Source organism: Osmerus mordax, chromosome 8, assembly GCF_038355195.1.
Source record: "Osmerus mordax isolate fOsmMor3 chromosome 8, fOsmMor3.pri, whole genome shotgun sequence".
NCBI classification, from domain to species: domain Eukaryota; kingdom Metazoa; phylum Chordata; class Actinopteri; order Osmeriformes; family Osmeridae; genus Osmerus; species Osmerus mordax.
The window spans coordinates 20,178,688-20,203,728 of NC_090057.1; the positions used below are offsets into that span (position 1 = coordinate 20,178,688).

General features: G+C 40.7%; 2 protein-coding genes and 1 pseudogene across 2 annotated transcripts in view; 1 reads left to right on the forward strand and 2 right to left on the reverse strand.

Annotated features, from left to right (window-relative positions):
- The window catches only part of riox1 (ribosomal oxygenase 1), a 38,605-nt gene that overhangs the window by 13,088 nt on the left and 476 nt on the right, over nt 1-25,041 (forward strand). Inside the window, exons 4-13 of the mRNA XM_067241348.1 lie at nt 9,946-10,045; nt 10,129-10,242; nt 10,334-10,440; nt 10,559-10,666; nt 17,005-17,039; nt 23,963-24,141; nt 24,239-24,343; nt 24,454-24,595; nt 24,688-24,808; nt 24,918-25,017. Coding sequence (XP_067097449.1) covers nt 9,946-10,045; nt 10,129-10,242; nt 10,334-10,440; nt 10,559-10,666; nt 17,005-17,039; nt 23,963-24,141; nt 24,239-24,343; nt 24,454-24,595; nt 24,688-24,808; nt 24,918-25,017 — 1,111 coding nt within the window. The remainder of the gene's footprint in view (nt 1-9,945; nt 10,046-10,128; nt 10,243-10,333; nt 10,441-10,558; nt 10,667-17,004; nt 17,040-23,962; nt 24,142-24,238; nt 24,344-24,453; nt 24,596-24,687; nt 24,809-24,917; nt 25,018-25,041) is intronic.
- Nucleotides 1,344-9,275, reverse strand: LOC136947499 (uncharacterized; annotated as a pseudogene).
- LOC136947501 (uncharacterized) lies at nt 22,777-23,514 on the reverse strand (the record flags this gene model as incomplete). Its single annotated transcript, XM_067241599.1, has 1 exon — nt 22,777-23,514. A coding segment is annotated over exon 1 (738 nt), but the record flags the coding sequence as incomplete, so codon positions are not given.

Consider the following 25,041-nt stretch of genomic DNA (forward strand, 5'->3'; position numbering starts at 1 on the left):
TGGCCACCCCATTGCTGCTTGCAGCTATATTATTTGAAGTGGTATTGTGAATAAATAAATAAAAATAAACATTGCGATAGCCAAAACACGAAGCATGCATTGTGAAAAAACTAAGTGCCAAAGGGAAGAACCATAAGAGCATGTAGTTAAACAAGTTACAACTAAACAACATGAACCTCAAAAGTGCAAGAGTGTACCTGTAGAAAGCAAATAACAGTAATATTTTTCACAGAGTACTATCATTTTCAATCAATTACAACTGAGCAACAAGTCTCTCAAGAGTCATTGTGATCCTGGAGGAAACTAACATCAAAGGCCTGTTCCATAAAGCGAGTTTACCGAATAAGCCAGACTTATAACAGTTAGTCGGACTAATTTTTAGTTCATTTGGTTCCATAAAGCTAGCTCAACGTAGTTCGAACTCAGTTACTATGGTAACTTATGCTTCGAAACTAGCCTGGTCCGGGTCAGGCTTAGACCGTGTTCTTTCTTAACCAGACGTTCCTGTAACACTGACCCAATGGGAAAACGATGATTTACCACGGACATTCTCTTATTCTCATCAGCTCAATATGTAGGCTACATTTATAGAAAATCTATTTAAATAGCCTACATAGGCTACAACATTTAGCCTAATGCATTAAACAATGATTTGATACACACCATAGCCGTTAAATGTATGGCTATGGTAGTTTGTGATTTCAAATGTTTAGGCATCAGGCATAGGCCTATATCTCAATCTAAAGGACTCTATAGGACATCTATCCTCCATTTTCCCGACACAAAAACCATGTTAAAAAGTTAGGCGACTGGATAATGTAGGCTATTGACTAATAGTAGTCTATTTATATTAAACAATGTCAAAAAAGTCAATTTCGATGTGTTAAAAGGGTGTCTGTTTTTTAATCAACGAAGTAAAGGTCTAAAAAAGGACCTTCACCTACGTAGCCTATAGTTCACGTCAATCATGGCGTGTCATTTTATTTTGATGAAGCGGTGGATGAGAGCTGTCATAGTACACGGCTTAAAGGGAACGTTCTTTCTGGAAGAAGTCACGTGGCCGTGTGCATTGCTTTTGCCGTGGTGGATTGTATGATCCATGTTTTACCTCTCGGGCTGTTTAAGAATAAGAATAGGGTGCACGCGCGATTAGCTTGACTACTTAAATCTGACTTGAATTAGTAGGAGTGCGTGAGCTGAAATTGGCCTTTATGGAACCGCTTTAGCCCCGCTTGACTAATTAAACTAATTCAAGTCAGGTTTGGGACTTTAAGTCCAACTTTTTTGAGGGGCCTTTATGGAACCAGGAACCATTTGCTGGACCAGGCCTTTGGTCCAGCAAATCATTCCAAAGTACCGTTGTACTCCCGGAACAAGTGCGTCTTGAGCAAGACGCACTTGAGCTTGTGTTGGGACCGGGCGCTCTTGAGCGGTGGGACCACCAGACGGTTGTCAGAAGAAGACCGTAGGTGGCGGGTGGGGGTGTAAGGCTGGAGGAGAGACTTGATGTAGTCGGGTGCAGTCCCGTTCACCGGTCTGAAGGTCAGTACCAGGGTCTTGAATCTGATATGGGCCGTGATGGGAAGCCAGTGGAGGGAGATGAGGAGCGGGGTAACATGGGAGCGTCTGGGTAGATTAAAGACCAGACGGGCTGCTGCATTCTGAATCCTCTGGAGAGGGAGGGTTGCGCATGCTGGGAGACCGGCGAGCAGGGAGTTGCAGTAGTACAACTTCGAGAGGACAAGTGCTTGGACTAGCAGCTGGGTGGAATGCTCAGACAGGTATCTCCTGATCTTCCGGATGTTGTAGAGGGTGAATCTACACGACCGGGAGACTGCAGCAATGTGGGCTGTGAGGGAGAGCTCATCATCCATGGTAACCCCGAGGTTCCTGGCAGAGTATGAAGGGGTCACCGTCGCAGATCCCAGGGTGATTGAGAGATCGTGGGAGATGGAGGGTTTGGCAGGTATGATAAGTTCTGTTTAGGCGAGGTTCAGCTGGAGGTGGTGCTTGGTCATCCAGGCGGAGATGTCTGTGAGGCAGGCCTCGATCCTAGCTGAGCTCCCCGGATCAGACGGCGGGAACGACAGGTACAGCTGCGTGTCGTCAGCGTAGCAGTGGTAGTAGAAGCCATGGGAGGTGATGATTGGTCCAAGTGAGGTGGTGTACAGGGAGAAGAGGAGGGGTCCAAGGAAGGAGCCCTGTGGGACACCAGTGGAGAGCTAGCGGGGGCCTGACACTTTGCCTCCCCAGGAGACCTGGTAGGATGTGATCCACTGAAGTGCAGTGCCAGTGATGCCCATCTCAGAAAGTCTGGCGAGCAGGATCTGATGGTACAATATGACAAAGGGCAGGGGTTTGTTATCTTTTGAAATTTAAAAACGAGCACTTACGTGTCTATAATAAGTAGTCTGAAAAGTGCTTTTTCATTTCAAATTACAGTTATATTTATAATGATATATTGGAGGGGACAAATTGTAATTTCCCTGTGATTGGGGGGGTGGGTTGGGGTGTCCCCCATCCCCCCTGGGATTTCTGCCTCTGGTAATACCCTACTTCACGACCCAATCCCAGATAAGCAGAAGGTGGATGGAACTTGCATAATTGCATAAACTTATTTTGAATCACACAATTTGAATTTGTGTTGTTTCTCTTGAATAATTGCATAGAACAAGTGAATCTGAATAGCATAATTGGGTGTGCTCAAGCCTTCGGCGAGAGCACAACCTTTGTTCTCTCACATATATATTTATTATTATTATTTATTTTCGCCCCCCTAAGGATCAGTCAATATTTGGACTACATACACAACGGCGGTGTCAAAAGGTTCGTCTTGGTAGCGATTGCGTTGGTTGTATTTTTATTTACGTTCCGTTGCATGGTTTAAGTAGAAATTGCGTTTTTGTGTTGAAAAGTGAAGCTAACGGTGGCTAATTTGCTAGCCACAGTCACTGACGTTACTAACGTCACGAAAACACGCGTGACTACCTGTAGCAGAACATTCGTTTCGCATCTGTTAACTTGGGGGATAGCTAGGCTAACTATAGCTTTACTGCAAGGCAGCTGCAGGAACGCCACAAGCAAAGAGGCCAGGGTGATAACTGTTTACTCATTTTACTTTGTGATGTGAAACACAATTATGAAATGTAATGTACAATATTAGCTGATATTATTAAGGAAGTAGGCCCACATCTACTTTCGGAAACGGTAGTCTACTATATCACTGAAGCATAAGCATCATGACATTAGCCTCTGTTGCCCGGGAAACACATACTACAGTGGTCTTTGATGCATCTGTTTTCAATCTTTAAAATAAACATTCCTCACAAATACATTTTCGTTGTAGGATTTATTATGACATTACATTACAAGTAAACGATTTGTGGGTGAAATTATCATTACCTGTGGTTTCAAACCAGTGTTGCTCACTGCAACGCTGTAGCCTACGCGAGACACACTACAAAAACATCTACACTACACAGCTGTTTAGGAAGTCAAACGGCGACAGAACATGTTCGGCACTCCCCTTACTTAAATCAAAAGTCTATCTAACTACTAACCTGAACTTCATTGCCACAGCCTAAACGTTGTCAATCTGTTCATGAAAATAATTAATTTCAGCTTAAACCGTACAACGGAACGTTAAATCCAATTCAACCAACGCAATCGCTACCAAGACGAACACAGCAGTAGTCTAGTACTGTACCGTAGTAGTACAATTTACCGGGGCAGCTTCTCCACACAGGGCTATATCGCATTTTGCGTTGTTACTGACAATGATCGCTACCAGTGAGCTTTTTATGAATGAGCGATTTTCCACTAAATAAATGTCAAGCTTATTTACGTTTTGGGGGGCATATTTTCAGTTAGCAGATGGGACTGTCTGAATCGCGATTCCATCTTCTACTGCCGGGTAACGTCGTAGAATAATCTTCAAAGGGGGTTCTTTATTAATGAATGAATGCAATGAGTAGGCTACATGCCTGAAAATATCACGAGAAGGGAAAAACTTAAAAGGACGTTTAAGTCATAGAGATTAGGTAAATTTTTACACCGGTCTGCCAAATGTATTCGTTTTGATTCAACGATGAGGCTGCCTCTTGCAGGGGAAATGAGAAGACATCTATTTCATTCTACACTTCACTCGTATTTTCAGTTGTAAATGAGCAGCAAAAAAAAATGCTTTTAAATCTATTTAATCTTTATAAATAATAAGTATGCATTTTCATATAAAATATACAGAAATCTGTTGTAAAAATGTCATTCAAAAACGGACCCCTGTGCAACCGACGCAAGCAAGCACACCCTACAATTTCCCCAGAAATTGTACCCTCTCTAGTTTTAAATGTTGTATTAGTTAGGATTCCAAATATAGCTGCAAGCAGCAATGGTGGATTCCTTCTCAAAATTGCAAACTTGTAAACCTGACATGGTCGAGACCTTTGTGTGGGAGTTACTCGTGGTCCTGTAGCTTTTTTTTTTTTAAACAACATTTCAAATCATGGAAGAATTGGGATTCAAACCAACAACCTTTCAGTTAGTCGGAGCCTAATGGTGCGTGTCCACTACAGCGGCGCAGGCAGCGTGAGCTGAAATATTCTCAAATTCATTTACATGAAGTTGAGAATCTGCTAAATGAATAAATGTAAATCAGGAGCGTTAAACGCTAGCGTTGGCCAATTGGATTGGTTTCTTGTAACTAGTGTTGTTTTTGGCGGACTGTTTTAATTTTAGTTTTAGTCTAGTCTTTGTGTCAAGCTGTCATTGGGTGTGCTTTGCCTTCGGCAAGGGCACAACCTTTGTTCTCTCACATATATATTATTCTTTTTGCCCCCCTAAAACTCAGTCAATATTTGGCCTACATAGACAACCTAGGTGTCAAAAGTTTCGTCTTCTTAGCGATTGAGTTGCTTCTATTGGGATTTACGTTCCGTTGCATGGTTTAGGCTCAAGTTAAGTTTTTGTGGCGAAAAGTGAAGCTAATGGTGGCTAATTTGCTAGCCACAGTCACTGACGTTACTAACGTCACTACGTCACTAACGTCACGAAAACACGCGTGACTACCTGTAGCAGAACATTCGTTTCGCATCTATTAACTTGGGGGATAGCTAGGCTAACTATAGCTTTACTGCAAGGCAGCTGCAGAAACGCCACAAGCAAAGAGGCCAGGGTGATAACTATTTACTCATTTTACTTTGTGATGTGAAACACAATTGTGAAATGTAATGTACAATATTAGCTGATAATCTTAAGGAAGTAGGCCCACATCTACTTTCGGAAACGGTAGTCTACTATTTCACTGAAGCATTAGCATAATGACATTAGCCTCTGTTGCCCGGGCAACACATACTACATTGGTCTATGATGCATCTGTTTTCAATTGTTAAAATAAACATTCCTCACAAATAAATTTTCGTTGTAGGATTTATTATGACATTACATTACAAGTAAACGATTTGTTGGTGAAATTATCATTACCTGTGGTTACAAACCAGTGTTGCTCACTGCAACGCTGTAGCCTACGCGAGACACTACAAAAACATCTAGCACTACACAGCTGTTTAGGAAGTCAAACGTCTATCTAACTACTAACCTAAACTTCATTGCCACAGCCTAAACTTTGTCAATCTGTTCATGAAAATAATTAATTTCAGCCTAAACCGTACAACGGAACGTTAAATCCAATTCAACCAACGCAATCGCTACCAAGACGAACATTGCCAGTAGTCTAGTACTGTACTATAGTAGTACAATTTACCGGGGCAGCTTCTCCACACAGGGCTATATCGCATTTTGCGTTGTTACTGACAATGATCGCTACCAGTGAGCTTTTTATGAATGAGCAATTTTTCACTAAATACATGTAAAGCTTACTTAGGTTTTTGGGGGCATATTTTCATTTAGCAGATGGTACTGTTTGAATCACAATTCCATCTTCTACTGCCGGTAACGTCGTAGAATAATTTTCAAAGGGGGTTCTTTATTAATGAATGCAATATGAGTAGGCTAAATGCCTGAAAATATCACGAGAAGGGAAAAACTTAACCCTATCTAGCCGGCCCATTCAAATATGGGTCAAAAAAGACCCATAAGACCCGCCTTAATATCTTTGCCGTCCAATCACCGATTTTATTTCTGAAAACTGCCAGATACTCATGACAAGTTAAGCTCAAAGTACATATCATTGGTTAAGGGGTTACTGGGAGGGGGAAATAAATGTATCGTCTGCAACGGCAGCCATTGTTTTTCGAGGCGGAGCCAGAGCGGAGACCATGGGAGATTGCCTACAGTGTTAGATTTACAGCTTCGAATTGAAATCTGAGACGATATTCTGAGTAAAGACAAGTTTATTAATATGTGTTGTCAATATTGTCAATTAAAAGTCTAAACTTTTTACATACGAAGAATTTGTTTGTGGGAGTGATGCGAGTTTTTTCCAGAAAAAAACTCGCGTTCTGCCGTGTCCGGCAGGACAGGCAGTAATGACGTTAGTAGCACTGTTTAGCCTCGATTTGAGCAGATTTCTAAAAAACTTAGAAAAACAACATTAACTAGCTAGATTATATACACTGTAAGATAAATGTACATGCCTTGTTTGGCCAATTCGGTCGATTGTGGAAGAAACTCCAACGTTTTTTAGTTATCGAGAGGAGTATCCAGCCATAGCGCTAGCTACTTTTGGGGCAGAGAAATGTAGGTTTCCCCCATGTTTCCACGTGTTTCCATGTAGTCACTAGAATGGTCATAACTTTTAATCAAAATATGATATTTCTAATCTGTCTTCTGTTCCACATTGCCCACAGATGTGTGGATATTCCACCTGCTCAAAGTTTTCCTCCATCTTGTAATTAAAGTGGTTAAAAATGAAGTTGTCTGATGAGGTATGGTGGATGGAGAAGTTTTTGTAAAAAATGGCTGCCTGAAATCACCTTGATAAAATATGATTTGCCTTAAGTAATCATATATTTATTCACATCATAAAAATCCCCTAGTTCTGTTCTTCAATATGGTGTCAACAGTTAAGGTGTATGATTTAATATGAAAATTCATAAAATTTGCATATTAATATGAATATCATATTTCAACAGCATATGGAATGTTTGGAATGTTGGCTTAGGCAGCAAAAGGTTAAAAGGACGTTTAAGTCATAGAGATTAGGTCAATTTTTACACCGGTCTGCCAAATGTATTCGTTTTGATTCAGGCGGCCTCTTGCAGGGGAAATGAGAAGACATCTATTTCATTCTACACTTCACTCGTATTTTGAGTTGTAAATGAGCAGCAAACAAAAGATGCTTTTAAATCTATGTAATCTTTATAAATAATAAGTATGCATTTTTATATAAATATACAGAAATATCAGTTGTAAAAATTTCATAAACGGACCCTGTGCAACCAACGCAAGCAAGCACACCCTACAATTTCCCCAGAAATTGTACCCTCTCTAGTTTTAGTCACGTTCATACTCTTTTTAGTCTAGTCAAGTTTCAGTCGATTAAAAGTCTGAGCATTTTAGTCTTATTTTAGTCAGACTTATCCATGACTATTTTCGTCTAGTTTTAGTTGACGAAAACTGAAGACATTTAGTCTAGTTTAAGTAAATGAAAATTGTATCTTAGTCTCTTTATAATAGCTCCTCTGCATGGTGACCAGTGATACACTGTGATTCAAAACGAAAATATGAATTCCTGGGGTGTGTGTGGTGTGTTTTTTGTGAGGATGGACTAGGTTCTAGGGTTACAGCCTGTGATAGTGGATTTAAAAACACCCCCCCAGCGCGCCCTCTGCTGACATCCTGACAGAGTGACTGTCAAGCTCGTTGGAGAAACTTCCGGGTCACAACACAAAAATCTACGCAAAATTGAGAAAGAAGATTTCCACACACTATTTTAATTCCCGATTTCCATGTTTAAGCACATCAAAGAAAATCAGATAACGGGTTGTTTTTTTGTTTTCCGTTTTCTATTATCGAAACGGAAAATGGATTGTTTCCCGTTTTTTGTTTTCCTATTTCCAAATGGTAGTCGGGAAACGGATCGTTTCACGATTTTTGTTTTCTAATTTCAAAACGAAAATCCGTTGGCCGCAAAGTATACGGACCCGGGAGGCATGTTAATGCCAAAACCATTTGTTTAAATGTATGTATTGGTCTAGAATAAGGTATTCAAAGTCATGTTGTTGATGCCAAATTCAGTTCAGTGTGATTGCTATGTGAAAAAAACTAGCTACAGTATTTGGCCAACAAGGGATGCTTAGTACACATGCAGTCAGTCAGGTAGGAACTACGAACCCACTTTACACTCTCATACAAACAAATACACGCACACACAGTACACACATTAGTCATACATATCAACCCACTTTACAGTCCCTTATGGAGTTACATTAGTTTCATAATTCAAACAAACAAACGTAACACGATTCACAAATGTATTTCATGATTCACAAATAAATGTAACGCGATTCACAAATAAATGTAACGCGATTAAAAAATAAATGACCCCATTAAATTTTTTTGCAACCTGACGAACACGTCTCAACCTATGGTCTCGGTTAACAAACGTTTTAACAAATCTCAGTTTACAAAGGCGTTTGCAGACCTGTCGAGGAGTGAACATTTGATGTATATATATGCGATTGCTACGTGCGTCTTGACGAGAGGTTGATTTATTATTATTAATTTTTTTACCGTTAGGCTACACCATTCCGGGAGGGGGCGGTGGGGTCGCTGGGCTGAAGCTAACTTTTTTTGTGTTGAATGCTCAGAGCACGTTATAAAATGTATTCTTAAAATAAACATTACTGTTTTAATAAATGCGCATAACAAATCATAGCATATTGCCTAAAACCAAAGGTAAGCACAAAAATAATCGCAATGGCATTTCAAAAGGTTGCAAATGCAACCATTTTGGTCGCAGTGTAGTGCCCTGCTTATGGGGCAGATTTGGAACAGTCCCTGTAGTGCCGCCAAAGGGTGAAATTGGCCCAGGGGTTCTGCAAAGTTTATACTCGGTCTCGTTTCAGCGTACAGAATTAGAAGAAAAAGTTACGCAGGGTCAAAGGAGTTATTGAGGTTTTTGGAGAAAGAGAATTATAATAATACCAACAAAACCAATATGTTTCCTTCTGGCACAGGAACTTGAAATTGGATGTAAAACGAAATTACGTTTATTTGCTCAGAAACTGTATTAAAACCTTACTGAAAATTAAACACTACTTAGTTCTTATAATAGAAATGTAGTACTTGCAATTACATTTGCTTACTGAGACACCCATCCTGTCGAGAGAGAGAAGTCGAGTGCAGATTCAAATAACTCCTTTTTATGTTTTAGAAATTCGCATTTCCCTTCAGAAATTGTCAAATTCTGTTCTGTGGACATGATACTCAGAGCTTAATGTTCTGTTTTAAGCATGTCCATGAAAAACCAAAGGCTCGATTCATAGCAGGAATGGAGCAAAGCATTCATATCCTAGTTAACATCCATTATCATATGTACAGAAACTTGGCTGTGCCCGATTACTTAGATTTAGGCACATAAACGGTGCCGTATATTCACCACCAGTTCTAACCGTTACAGTTATGCTATCATTTACATAAACACAGAGATAAAGCTTCTTCTGATGCATTTATACAAACCTGGGAATCTAGTTCTAAAATGTGAAAAGGAGTGAATCTGCACGCAATGGCTGTTCCTCGGCGACCAGATGTCTCAGTAAACTGAAAGTAAATGGCAACAACTGAAGCAAATGCATTGTTTTTCTTCAATTATTTAAGTTGAGCAGTTCAGATTATTATTTTTATTATTATATATAGAAATTATTCATATTCACTGTCTACTGACACATTTTTCTTCCCATAGTGTACATACCCATTTCTTTTTTTCAGATTGCAGTGGAGATAGATCTTTATTGATTTTCTCTTGACTACATTCTTCATTATTCTCAGGGATACTTGGGAAAAGAAGCCCATTCACATTTCACGCAAGAATGAAGATTACTATAAGGGACTGTTCTCCACAGCAGAGTTTGATCGCATCTTGAGACATGCAAGTATTTTCTTCATGTTTTTTATGTCATCATACTGTATCTTCCTGACCCCCAAAATTAATGTTACTGATAATATTATAAGGATGATGTTCAATATGGAGTCAACTTGGACATCACCAGCTACACCAATGGCAAGAGAGAGACACACAACCCTCCAGGAAGGGCTTTGCCCTTCACTGTATGGGATTTTTATGAGGTAAACCACATTACCAGATTTCTCATTCCACATTCAAAAAGCTGATATGACTGATGGTACTGAACTCCAGCCTGTTCCCTCCTATCCCCAGAATGGTTGCTCCTTGCGCATGGTGAATCCACAGGCTTTTTCCTCCACTGTGTGGAATGTGCTGTCCATCCTTCAAGAGCACTTTGGCAGTATGGCAGGAGCCAATGTGTGAGTAGCCAATAGAGAAAACTGCATCCACAGAAGCAGATTAGTGGCATTGCAGTCAGAACATTATAGTAAAATGATCTGAAAGATGAGTAAGAGTTCATCATTTTTATATCCTCAGGTATCTGACACCTCCTGGAACACAGGGCTTTGCTCCTCATTATGATGACATTGAGGCATTTGTAGTTCAGCTGGAAGGGAAAAAGCATTGGAGAGTATACAACCCCAGGTAATTTTAATTACAATCAACATAAGCATTTATGATTTTTTTTAAATGAAAAGTACTACTCTGGCAGTAAAGATTAAATAACAATAGATGCAGGTTTAGCAATATGAAGTATTAGCAATCAGCAAATTGGAAAGAGTTTAACAAACACCTCAAGATAAAAATGATCAGTTCAGACACAGTGGTACTACCAAAGTGTCTCTGATATATGAAGGTCAGAGGATGTTTTTTATAGTGAATAGAGAAAAACATACAGCCAATAGGTGTTTTTATGATCGGCAGGCGGATACTACATTATAGAACTGTCTGTCATCAGAAAACAGTAGGTTACAGTAGGAACACATATATGAATCGATTATAGACAGAAAAAAACAGGTGTTAAGGTAATATCTTAAAAATTTTCTTTATTCCTGTGGGAAAAGCAGGGAAGCAAACTTGTCGGCTAAAATCGCTGTTTCAAATCCAATATAGGTCACTTATAGGGTTGCCACCCGTCCCTTAAAATACGGAATCATCTCGTATTTGAGAATAAAATAGCGCGTCCCGTTTTGAATCAATACGGAACGGGTTTTGTCCCGTATTTTCAGAGTTGTCTTCAATGCAGCATCCCATGCAAATCATCCCACCCGCATTCTGTGAAGACTCGTCCTATTCTACCCCTGATTGGGTAATAGTCTATGCCATTGTTGGTTTGATCGGTTTGTTTCAGGGTCACGGCCAATCAGTCAGAGGAGGGCGGGTCTCTTGGCGGAGAGTATCTGGAGCTGCTTGCCAGCTCCCCCCCGCGTAATAAGAAGTACACTTATAAAAGGAAGTAGGCTTGACATGCTCCAATACTGCACACTACTATTTCTGGTCCACTGATGTTATCATGTTCATGATGTTCATGGAAGATCCTTTGCAAGTCTCCTGCACTATATATATTTTTTCCCAATATACTTTTTTGAGTATCAAAGCATTTGTTTAATTTAAAGTTAAAAAGTTATGGATCTGTTAATGTAATAATTTAATCAAATATGGTTCACATCTCACAAGCCTTTTTTGTGGTCTCACTGTCAAACTGTGTTGGCCTGTGTTTATTATTGTCAGCTGTGTATTCAGCTATTACGATATGACCACGTGAGTTGTTGTGATAGACTGCCCCCCCCCCCCCGCTGAGGCAGGCGTCCCTTATTTTTCTGTATTGAAGGTGGCAACCCTAGTCACTTATAGGATTCATGTAGACCCACTCCCCCCATCCTTTTGATGGGGGGAGTGGGCTAGCCTGGCTCTGCCCTCCTACGTACTTCCTCTCAATTTGGATTTTGCTTCTGTACTAGGTCTGGGATTTCAGTGCATCAGTCGGTTTTCAAAAACAAATTTTTTGTAGGTCCAATCAGCGAACAGAGGGAGTGGCTGAGGACGATGACGTTGATGTTGTGCACTATTTTGAGTTGTAGTTCAGTAATGGCGGCTGAGAAAGATGCGAGCGAAGCTATTCTGTGGTTGTGGCAACGCTGCCGAATATCCATAAGTTAAAGCCGGAGCAAGAACAATCCTTGCTGAGTTTTGTTGGTGGTCATGATGTTGTGGCCCTCCTCCCCATGGGGTTCGGGAAAAGTTTGATTTTCCAGCTACAACAGCTAGCTCCGTGGTGAAGGAGTTGGCTAAGGCGAACGCTAGCTAGGCTACCTGTGTGTTGTGTGACTGCCAGACTAGCTAACAGTTAACGGACAGGAAAAGGCTCTGACAGGTCAGATTAATTTTTAGAAAAGATTTTTCAGAGAATCTTCTAAAGACGTTGGACACAATCAAAGCTTTGTTAGCTAACCAATAAGTTTTTATTTGAGGGTGTAATAAACTGGATTCAATGGATTGGGACAGAGTGGACTTTTTCTTTAGTTGGAAATAATTTAAGTAGGCTAAATCATATTACTGTAACACAAGTTAAGACTGGTATACCTTTAGCCAACCTCAAAAATAACCTTATTTTGATAGATTACTTAAAAAAATGTAAATGATTGCACGCCCCAAGCACTTGAATTAATGAGATGTCCCTACCGAACTTTACATCAATCCTACACCAAAAATACATGTTAGCGTTCGCCCTTAATGGTTCCACTTCCTGTAAATGAATAATTTTTATAATATTAGCAAGGCAAATGCTGTGATAACCAAAAACTTAATTTAACAATTTGCTCAGCAATTTTCTTTTGGACTTGTTTTGGACTGTAAGACTAGTTCATGAGACAACCGGTTCAGACATTTAGCAAAAATTTGCACAACGTTGCTTAAGATGTAGGCCCAGGTAACCCTAGCTCTTGTTACTGTCGGAGCAGAAAACTGGAGGACGGTCCCTATTGAATTTAGACTGCCTTTTAAATATTTAATGTCTGTCCTCATGTGAAACAGGCTGATCTGGGAAGGATCCTTGAGAGGAGGATTGACGTGAGGGAAACTTAGTATCCATCCAAATGGAAAGTTAGGGAACAAATGTCCATACCCTGAACTCTGCTCCAGGCGTTGGAGGCCTGTTATAACTGATAAGCAAGTAATGAAGAACTCATGGGCTCTATCCCATAACCAAATTAGGACATTAGAACACTGCAACTCTGAGTTGAATGTCAGACTGGCCCACTTGGCATATAAAATATTGAGCAGAGAGGGAAATTAACAGTTAACAACTGGTTATCTTGAAACACATTTATGTTTAAAAGGGGCAGACTTTTTATGAGTATAAAGCAACCTTGTGCTTGTGCAACAGTTGGGCTTTTCATGCGCGAAATACCCAGTGTGTGTATATCCTGTATTGAAGTAAATAAAGCTACTTGTATTTAATTCCACCACGTCTGAGCGTCCTTTTCGATCATCTGAGAAACCTGATCCAACATTACAGTAGCCAATTTTATGTTGTTTAATCTCTACTGTTGATGCATGACTGTATTCAGCCTATGGTAGGGATGCCCTGAAAAGAAAATGATCGTCCGAAACCGAAAGCAAACTAAATTAAACACTTGGCCGAAGGCCGAACACGGTTTTTCAGTGAAAGTGCAGTATTTTTTGTCATTGGATAAATCAAATGGGCTAAATGTGCTTTTTAGTTTGTTTTGCTTTTCAAAGAAGAAATCTCACACAACTTAAATAATTAACATTCCAGCAATATACCATCAAAGCACAATATATATTTATTTGAGCCCTTCTCTTTAAATAGCCTATATTGGGCCTGTAACTGACCGAAAGAATGTAACGTACTCTGTACGCACAAAAAAGTTAATTAACAAGAAGCGCCAAGCTGTTTTTCCCCTACTTACAGTCTCCGGACAGCGGCGTTGTTTCTGACATGTAATGATCGCTAGATGGCGCTTGTTGCGCAGAGCAAAGGCCGGGTCGGAAAATGAATGTGCCTTCTCGTCGATCTGTCACTTATTGGGTGTGCTCAAAAGCCTTCGGCGAGGGCACAACCTTTGTTCTCTCACACATATATATATATATATATATATATATATTTTTATTATTTTTTTTCGCCCCCCTAAGGATCAGTCAATATTTGGACATACAGACATATATAAACAACCTAGGTGTCAAAAGTTTAGTATCGGTAGCGATTGCGTTGGTTGTATTTTTATTTACGTTCCGTTGCATGGTTTAAGTAGAAATTGCGTTTTTGTGGCGAAAAGTGAAGCTAACGGTGGCTAACTTGCTAGCCACAGTCACTGACGTCACTAACGTCACGAAAACACGCGTGACTACCTGTAGCAGAACATTCGTTTCGCATCTGTTAACTTGGGGGATAGCTAGGCTAACTATAGCTTCACTGCAAGGCAGCTGCAAAAATGCCATAAGCAAAGAGGCCAGGGTGATGGCTATTTACTCATTTTACTTTGGGATGTGAAAAACAATTGTGAAATGTAATGTACAATATTAGCTGACATTTTTAAGGAAGTAGGCCCACATCTACTTTCGGAAACGGTAGTCTACTATTTCACTAAAGCATTAGCATCATGACATTAGCCTCTGTTGCCTGGGCAACACATACTACAGTGGTCTATGATGCATCTGTTTTCAATCGTTGAAATAAACATTCCTCACAAATACATTTTCGTTGTGATGAAGAAAGTGTTTTGTCCGTCTCTTCATAAACGGAGTGACTAAGTTCAGTTAAGTTCTGGATTTTAATACGTATTTATCAATCTGCAGATTGGGAGAGAAAAGCAGTCTTCTGACCATAAATGACAACACAACACCAAGCTTAGGTCTCAACCAGGTCTCTCTCCGCTCCGAAAGCCGGAGGACCATCTTTTATAGGGCACAAGAATGTAAACATAGATTGTGACAGTCAGGCAGGAATGACGTTACAGTCTCAGAGAAAAAGATTCACTGCTCCCAACACATGACAACTCTCACACTAGAGAGTTCATAGTTGGAGCTCTCCTTGTAGTCATGACAAGGACCGTTTAGCCAGTACTTTCTCCTGACCCCGAACATCTATTAACCTGACACATAGACACAATATACTGTTATTAATAGCAAGCTTACATGATAAACGTACTAACTAGTATCCAATGACTAGTGCTATTGATTAGTGATTAATGTAAGCACACAGGAAATCCCAATTTCTTCCACAGTTGTAATATTTATTATGACATTACATTACAGGTAAACGATTTGTGGGTGAAATGATCATTACCTGTGGTTTCAAACCAGTGTTGCTCACTGCAATGCTGTAGCCTACGCGAGACACTATAAAAACATCTACACAGCTGTAGGAAGTCAAACAGCGTTTGTTTGGCACTCCCCTTAATTAAATCAAAAGTCTATCTAACTACTAACCTTAACTTCATTGCCACAGCCTAAACTTTGTCAATCTGTTCATGAAAATAATTAATTTCAGCCTAAACCGTACAACGGAACGTTAAATCCAATTCAACCAACGCAATCGCTACCAAGACGAACACAGCAGTAGTCTACTGTACTGTACTGTAGTAGTACAATTTACCGGGGCAGCTTCTCCACACAGCGCTATATCGCACTTTGCGTTGTTACTGACAATGATCGCTACCAGTGAGCTTTTTATGAATGAGCAGTTTCCACTAAGTAAATGTCAAGCTTATTTACGTTTTGGGGGGCATATTTTCAGTTAGCAGATGGTACTGTTTGAATCGCGATTCCATCTTCTACTGCCGGTGTTACGTCCCAACTGGTTCCCAATTTAACTGGTTCCCCAGCTGTGCGTGCACCTATCAGTCTGCCTCTATCACCAGATTCGTCACAAATTCACAAACATATTACTGGCAATTTTTTCAAGTCGGATCTCATATTTGCTGCGGCAAATATGAAAGTAGGCATATAGGCTACGTGCGCACTACCTTAGGCTACCATTCGTGACAAAATAAATGGAGACAAAATAAAACATTTGCAGGCTCGCATGAAGTGGGATTCGATTGCACTAGAGCAAAAATACGTGCGCACCATAGTCCGTTGATTTACACCGCGAGCTATACTAGCTCACAAATTTTAGCTAAATCGTTACGTATTTGTTAACTACGTTGGCCTTCAGGTAACACTTTGATTTGGCTTCTTCTGAATCAAATGGTTCCCATAGACACTACCCGAATGTAGGCTACTATGCACGTATTTGGGGTTGTTTTCGAGGCAATAGCCGTATTTTCCACGACATCACAGCTCCTTCTGACACCACATATTAAAAATTCATACTAAGAACGTCGCTGCTAACCCAGACAATACGATCAAAATACGCGTAACACAACATGGAAACATTCAATTCCTATGCGATTTTGTGTATCCTATGGCTGAGTGTTTCTTCGCTATATCTTTTGGAATCAATTCATTTCATAATTGTATATTCTGAACAAATGTAGTGAGCACTACATTACAGCCATTCACGCCATAATAAATGTTAGCTAAACGCTGAAACAGGGCCGGCCAGGTGTTGCTATAGATTACCACATCCAATTACACATCCGTCCAACCCAGAAACTACCATATTCATTAGATGCTGGAATGTTGCAGGTGCATTCCACAGACCAAATTGCATAACAGTGTACGAGTAAAGCCCTGAATGAGTAATAAAAACAGCTACTTCCTGTGCCCGAGATGTTAAAGGGACATGCCAATACCCTTTGAAGAGGTCAAATTTACTATAATATTTGATTTGATTGGCCGCTGCATCACTGTGTGAATGCCTTAGAAGGAGGGAGTGGATGTGACAGTTCATTTATCGACCATATGGTTTCCTTGACAAAGTTCAAATTCTGCAAACATCAGCACTACCCATTAATTAAAAAATCCAAATTGGTAAATTGCAGAAATACATTTAAACATGAATTTGTTTTGCATTTCAGGTCAGAAGAAGAGGTACTGCCTGTTTTGTCAAGTTGTAAGTTGTCATTAATTTTTTATTGAAAAATGACTAGAAGAGGCTTTGTCTTTAAAGATGAGGAGCACAACATTTTACTTTAGATGATGTTCTGCTTTACTTAGGTGAGATTGACTCACTCATATATACCACAGCTTCTTGCATGCTTATGACAATTTCACAAACCTCAGGTTTTAAGGTAAAGACATTGAAATGAGAAAGCATGCCAGTAGGGGACCTTGTAAACTCTGCTCCACCCTGAAATGTTCCCTTTCTATTAGGGCTGGGCGATATAGGTAAAAATTATCACAGTAGATATTTATATTTCCATTCGATAACGATAATTAAGACAATATTAATACAATTTGTTTCAGACAAGACCGCCTGTACAACCAAAGACTTCAATGTTTCTTTTTTACTGTCAACTCACAACATTTCTTTTTTAGAGGTCTATAAGCGCTTACAAGTTATGAGCAAGATATACAAAATAAAAAAACTGAAGTGCATATCAATTTCCATTATAACTTCTAGCTAATGCCAGCTTAAGTTGAGGTAGTTACTGTCTACAGGCAACAAAGACCAAGTCTGTCTGGTCTCTAGGTTTAAATATATTTATCACAATGTTATCATTCACAAAACAATGTGAAAGCTATAAACCCTAACCCTTAGACGTTATGAACAAGATAAACAAAAAACTGAAGTGCATATCAATTTGCATTATAACTTATAACAAAGAAGGCAACAAAGACCAAGTCTGTTCAGGTGGTAAAAAGGTTTGTCGTATTACCAGACTTGGCAGCCACCTGTTTACGACACAATTTGCACCGAACATTGCTCTGCTCTTTGTCAGATTTCATAAAGCCAAACCACTTCCAAATAACTGAAGAAATCAAATCCTTTATATCATTTATTCATTGGTAGTTGCTCCCCCGCCATGGCTATCGCTGCCACTGTTTTCATTTACATTACATTTACATTCAGTCATTTAGCAGACACTCACTGAGCGACTTACAGTGAGTACAGGGACATTCCCCAGAGGCAAGTAGGGTGAAGTGCCTTGCCCAAGGACACATAATTTTTCACGGCCTGGAATCGAACCGGCAACCTTCTGATTGGTAGCCCGATTCCCTAACCGCTCAGCCATCTGACCCCCTCTGAGTCTTGTTTTCAGCAACAAGACTCATTTTCCGCGGTTAACATTAGCTACTCCACTGGAGGGGCGTATACCATTTCTCCGCAACTTCCGGCTGCATCTCAGAAATTAAATGGACTGCTGTTTCTAATTATTTTCTATCGACATTATCGACATTATTGAAAATTAATGAATGTTATTTTATCTTTATTGAGGGAAGTCATTACTTCGATAATATTTATCGCCCAGCCCGACTTTCTATGGTCGCCAAAGGGAATAACTAAATTTACAAAAACTAATCTCTCAGGAAGTCGTTGAAATGGAATCTAGATTAAATTATTGTGAACATTAAAGGTTCGCCAAAGGTGAAACATGCCTGTCTCTCGGCTTTGCCTATTAACCCGTTAAAGAGTAGCATCACACATGTGATTGTTCGAATGTGAGTCCCACAGCGTAACGTTGCATATGTGATTCGAACATTCCAATTGAATATTTTCCGATAGACAAAAACTATGTGACAAAACAGGTCAAGTGGCTGAGCGGTTAGGGAATTGGCTAGTAATCAGAAGGTTCCCGTTCGATTTCTTGCTGTGCCAAATGACGTTGTGTCCTTGGGCAAGGCACTTCACCCTACTTGCCTCGGGGGAATGTCCCTGTACTTACTGTAAGTCGCTCTGGATAAGAGCGTCTGCTAAATGACTAAATGTAAAATGTAAATGTAAACCCTTTTAATATGGCTTCAAAATGTACTAATGAGAAGGCTAAGAAGTAACACTAGCATGGTAGTAGCATTGCTACGAGTATTATGCTAAGTAACTTGTCCCGGAAGCTAACTAAAGCTAACTAGCTACCTTTTCAGAAAAATAACTTGCGCTGTGGGGATCGTTGGAAATATTTAGAACTCATGCATCTAAAGGTTAAAAAGGAGGATTCTTTCATGATTTGTAATTAAAAAGAAAAAAAAACATTACAACAAACATATTACATTTATTTTTTTTAAATTCCAAAAAACGATTTTTTTAAATTTGTGAATCGCTAGAAGACTGAATCGCGATTCAAATGTGATCGATTTTTTATCCCCACCCTTAGTTAAGTTTTTATGGCTGGGCAATAAATACAGTGGGCCTCATTCACAAGTGTGTACTCACAAATCCCGGATTTGCACCCCAATGGCTTACCACTACCATGGCCATACAGGCTGAGGCCTTAACGCAGCGGCCCAGGCTCAATTCCGGCTCGGGCCATTTCTGCATGTCTTCCCCTCTCTCTCCCATACATTTCCTGTCTTTCTGTAACTGTTCAATAAAGCAATAAAAAGGCAGTGTGTTTGTGTGTAGCGATCAGCCTTAACATTATGACCACCTGCCTAATATTGTGTAGGTCCCCCTTATGCTGCCAAAACCCTGACCTGTTGAGGCATGGACTCCAGTAGACCTCTGAAGGTGTGCTGTGGTATCTGGCACCAAGACGTTAGCAGCAGGTCCTTTAGAGAGTTCTGTAAGTTGCGAGGTGGGGACTCCATGGATCGGACTTGTTTGTCCAGCACATCTCACAGATGCTCGATTGGTTTGAGATCTGGGGAATTTGGAGGCTAAGTCAACCCCTTGAACTTGTGTTCCTCTAACCATTCCTGAGTGCTTTATCTTGCTGAAAGATGTCACTGTGTCAGAAATATTAATCTATCAAGCATTGCACAGTCAGTCGGTGAACAAGTTTAATTAAGAAAGCTTTATTGCTTGCGGCCGGCCCACAAGGAGACAAAAACATCACACGCCATTGTGCTACAAAGTTTGTCTTCTAGCATGTTGCGCTAGCTACCTATTTAAGCAGCCCCGCTCTTTACAGTCATTGGTTAAGACAAAGGCATGCAAATGTCCCATGGCTCTTCTTCATTCTCTTGCATAGACCTGGCGTGCGTGTGCGTGCGTGTTTACATGTGTGCGTGTTTACGACATCAACCCTGATTGAAACACAACAACAGGATCTCCGGTCCTGGGGTCGTAAACTCCTTCACATAGGTGTCAACAAATGGTCACCAGACCTTGCGTCTCCACCTATAGTCCTTGTCACAAAGTATCTCCTTAAAACAACCAAACCAACCCCCTTCTTCCTAGTCCTCAGCCCCAAGATAAGGGTCTTTTATGTTTACCCAGAGTTCAGATTTAGGGGTTGGCCTCTTTGCACCCAAGGAATGCTGAACACAGAATCATTCTTATACAGGATAAATGTTACATCTTCAATTTTTCCAACACACTGCCATCAGGGATTACTGTTTCCATGAAAGGGTGTACATGTTCTGCAACAATGCTTAGGTAGGTGGTACATGTAAAAGTAACATCCACATAAATGGCAGGACCCAAGCAGAACTTTGCCCAAAGCATCACACTGCTTCTACCGACTTGCTTTCTTTCCATAGTGCATCCTGGTGCCATGTGTTCCCCAGGTAAGCAATGCACACGCACCCAGCTATCCACGTGAAATCGTGATTCATCAGACCAGGCCACCTTCTTCTATTGCTTTGTGGTCCAGTTCTGATGCCCATTGTCGGCACTTATGGCAGTGGACTGTGGCTACGCAGACCCATACGCAACCAATTGGGATGCACTGTGTGTTCTGACAACATTCTATCAGAACCAGCATGACCTTTTTCAGCAATTTGAATTACAGTAGCTTGTCTGTTGGAGCCTTCGCTTCCAAAGTGCATCATTGAGCCATGACCCTGTCACCGGTTTACCGCTTTTCCTTCCTTCAACCACTTTTGATAGGCTCTGATCACTGCAGACCAGGAACACCCTGCAAGAGTTGCAGTTTTGGAGATCCTCTGACCCAGTCGACTAGCCATCACAATTTGGCCCTTGTCACAGTCGCTCAAATCCAGACGCTTATTTTTCCTGCTTCAACACATCAACTTTGAGGACAAAATGTTCACTTTCATGCCTAATATATCCCACCCACTGACAGGTGTCATCATAACAAGATCAGTCTTATTCACTTCACCTGTCAGTAGTTGTAATGTTGTGGCTGATCTGTGTCTGTGTATATATAAAGAATACAAGATTTATGAATGTTTACTTACCTGAATTTGTTTGTGCACTGAATTTAGAACATGTGTACACATAAATAATTCTATCATAGCATTTTAAGACAGCATTCCTTAAAGTTCGTTTTTCTTTACTTTTTATTGGCCTGTAATGATTGACTACTCCAATTACTAGTTCCATAAAATTGCGCATATATGAATTGGTAGCCAACTGGTTAATTGATAGCCCATCAAAAGGCATGCAGGGTATTTAAAATATCTGATTTACCTCCAAGCAAGTGTTAAAATCAAGCCTTGCAGGATCTTCAGAGATTGACACAACGTGTGTGACGAATGGCTTTTCAGACGTTTCCTATTAGCAAGATGTATATGGAGAAATTAAGGCATGGCAGGATCCTGATTGCGAAAGACGGACACACGCCTGTCAGTTTAGAATAATTCTGATTCATTAACATACACGCCGTGATATGAAAACAAAATACCGGTATATTGCCTTATTTTGTGAGCAAAGAAAATAATTTCTCCACATGTATTAGTGAATGAGTTCCATCCAAAAAACTGGTTACAGCGCCTGAAGGAACAGGACAGCCTAGGAGTCCCAAATATCTGTTTATACAGTTTTAGTCACGGTAGTTGTGAGTGGGTACACCATGATCCAGAAAATATTGGATGGCCACAGAATCCATGGGTTGTGGGTTACTTTGTTAGTTAGCAAATATGCTAAATTGGAAACTCAATAACTTGTCTCAAGCACTCTGGATACTGAGATTCAGATTCAAACTCAAGCCAATATTGCTAAGTTTGCAAAACGCGCCTACTCTGCTTTTAATATATTTTATCCTTAGAGATATACAAGTTCAAAGTCAAGTTTATTGTCGTGCTTAAAAAATACAACAAAATGGGGCACCCCAGTGGCGGGCCAAATCCGGCCCAGCCCCCCACCACACACACACACGCACACACACACCATCCCCATCGAAAATAATGAAGGCAGACATGCTCTTCAAATATATTGTTAAAGAAAATGCATACATTATATATTTATACGTATACACTACATACACAAAAACATTACATGACGACACCACTGTGAACACTGTGAGCGTTAACTGTTCGGCAACCTGCCTGTGGAAAGAAACTGTTACTGGGTTTGAGTGGTATATAATTTACATTTACATTTACATTTACATTTATTCATTTAGCAGACGCTTTTATCCAAAGCGACTTCCAAGAGAGAGCTTTACAAAGTGCATAGGTCACTGATCATAACAACAAGATAGCCAAAAAACATCGCGAGTAGCCAAAACATGAAGCACACATTGTGAACAACCAAAGTAAGTGCCAAAGGGAAGAACCATAAGAGCATGTAGTTAAACAAGTCACAACCAAACAACATGAACAGCTATAAGTGCAAGTGTACCTGTGGGAAAAAGCAAGCAACAGTAATAAAACAATATATCACAGCGAGAACCAAAAATTTTAATCAGTTACCACTAACCACAAGAGCAACAAGTCTCTAAGCAAGAGTCATTGTGATCCTTGAGGAAACTAACATCGGGTCAAGCGAACCGTTCCTAAGTACCGTTGTACTCCCGGAACAAGTGCGTCTTGAGCCTTTTCTTGAAGGTGGAGAGACAGTCAGTGTCTCTGATGGAGGTGGGGAGTTGATTCCACCACTGGGGGGCCAGACAGGAGAAGAGCTTGTGTTGGGACCGGGCGGTCTTGAGCGGTGGGACCACCAGGCGGTTGTCTGAAGAAGACCGTAGGTGGCGGGTGGGGGTGTAAGGCTGCAGGAGAGACTTGATGTAGACGGGTGCAGTCCCGTTCACTGCTCGGAAGGTCAATACCAGGGTCTTGAATCTGATACGGGCCATGATAGGTAGCCAGTGGAGAGAGATGAGGAGCGGGGTAACATGGGAGCGTCTGGGTAGATTGTAGACCAGGCGGGCCGCCGCGCTCTGAATCCTCTGAAGAGGGCGGGTTGCACATGCTGGGAGACCAGCGAGCAGAGAGTTGCAATAGTCCAACTTGGAGAGGACGAGTGCTTGGACTAGCAGCTGGGTGGAGTGCTCAGACAGGTATCTCCTGATCTTCCGGATGTTGTAGAGGGTGAATCTACACGACCGGGAGACCGCAGCAATGTGGGCCGTGAGGGAGAGCTCGTCGTCCATGGTAACCCCAAGGTTCCTGGCAGAGGATGAAGGGGTCACCGTCGCAGATCCCAGGGTGATTGAGAGATCGTGGGAGATGGAGGGTTTAGCCGGGATGATGAGAAGTTCTGCTGTAATTGCGTGGTATAGATGCCCGAGTCCAGTTAAATACATTTTGGGGGAAGGAAATAGCAAAGACTGAATATGAGCAGGGCGAACCAGTTCCCAAACCAGGAAATACTCACACAACCTCTCCAGAATAATTACCTCCATATGTATACCAGATGTCCTGTATAGAACTTGATCAATCCACAGAATGCATTAGAAGACAGTGGCAGCAGGAATTATGACTGAACTCGGGTTAGACTGCTGTATCAAGTTTAGTATTGAGTGTCGTTGATTTGCTTCGTTTTGCGTGTTTTTGTCTTATGCATCTGGGGTTGTGTTGCAGCTTGTGATTTTATTGCTATTGTTGTAAATGAATGGAAAAAACTTGTTCTGTAATTAAATATCGAGATTATCTCTACCATAAATTAATGTTTTTTTTTTTTTTTACATGCCGTTGAATAGGCAATATTTCATTGGTTATTTGGTTATACTAATCAAATTCCTCATTCTGCAGCCAACTTTAGCCAATCAGAGATTGGGAAGCCCATCTTGGAGGTGGTGCTGGAGGCTGGAGACCTCCTTTATTTTCCAAGGGGGTTCATTCACCAGGGAAACTGCCTCCCAGATACACACTCCCTTCACATCACCATCTCCTCTTACCAGAAAAACAGCTGGGGAGACGTGTTGATGAAGGTTTGCAATATACTATACAAAGCATGTGAATTATCAGTGTAATTGTGTTATTACCGAGTTGTGTTAGTGATATTGCTACATTCGCTCTAATTATTAGGTGGTCCCAGCAGCACTGGAGATGGCCATGGAGGAGGATGTTGAGTTTAGACGAGGACTACCTCTGGATTACCTGACATTCATGGGAGTCCAAAACTCAGACAAGGTACCCCAGTGAATGTGTTGGTGTGTGTATGTATATGTATTGATTATGATTGTCAGTTATCAATCCCATGAAACAACCTATGAAACCATGTAACGTGATTGTTAATCTAGGATGATCCACGCAGGACCCAGTTTCTATCTCATATAGACAGACTGATAAAGAAGTTGTCCACTTATGCCCCTGTGGATGCTGCTGTGGATCAAAAGGCAATACACTTCTTCCATGATTGCCTGCCCCCCATGCTTACTCCAGGTAATTCACACAGTATCATGTTGTTCTTCAAACATGTTCTTCTGTGAATAATTTTCACCCCAGAGCTTTAACAGTATAATTATGTCTTACAGAGGAACATGAGACCAGTGTGCATGGTGCTCCTACCAGGTGGCAGGATGGGGAGGCCAAGGATGTGGGCAGACACATCAGGAGCCAGACCAGAGTTCGTCTAATTCGTGCTGGGTGTGCCAGGTATTACTTCTCATGACTATTGAATCCCATTGATGACATCTATTTGAACAATCAATCAAACGGTTCCGTTTGTGACAACACATTGAAATACATCTTTATACATTCACAGATTGTGTAGTGATGGTGAGGCAGTCCATCTTTACTACACTGCTGATAACTCCAGGGTTTATCACAAAGAAGAGCCTAAGAGCTTTGAAATAAAACCAGAGGTATGATTGAGGACATCTTATAAC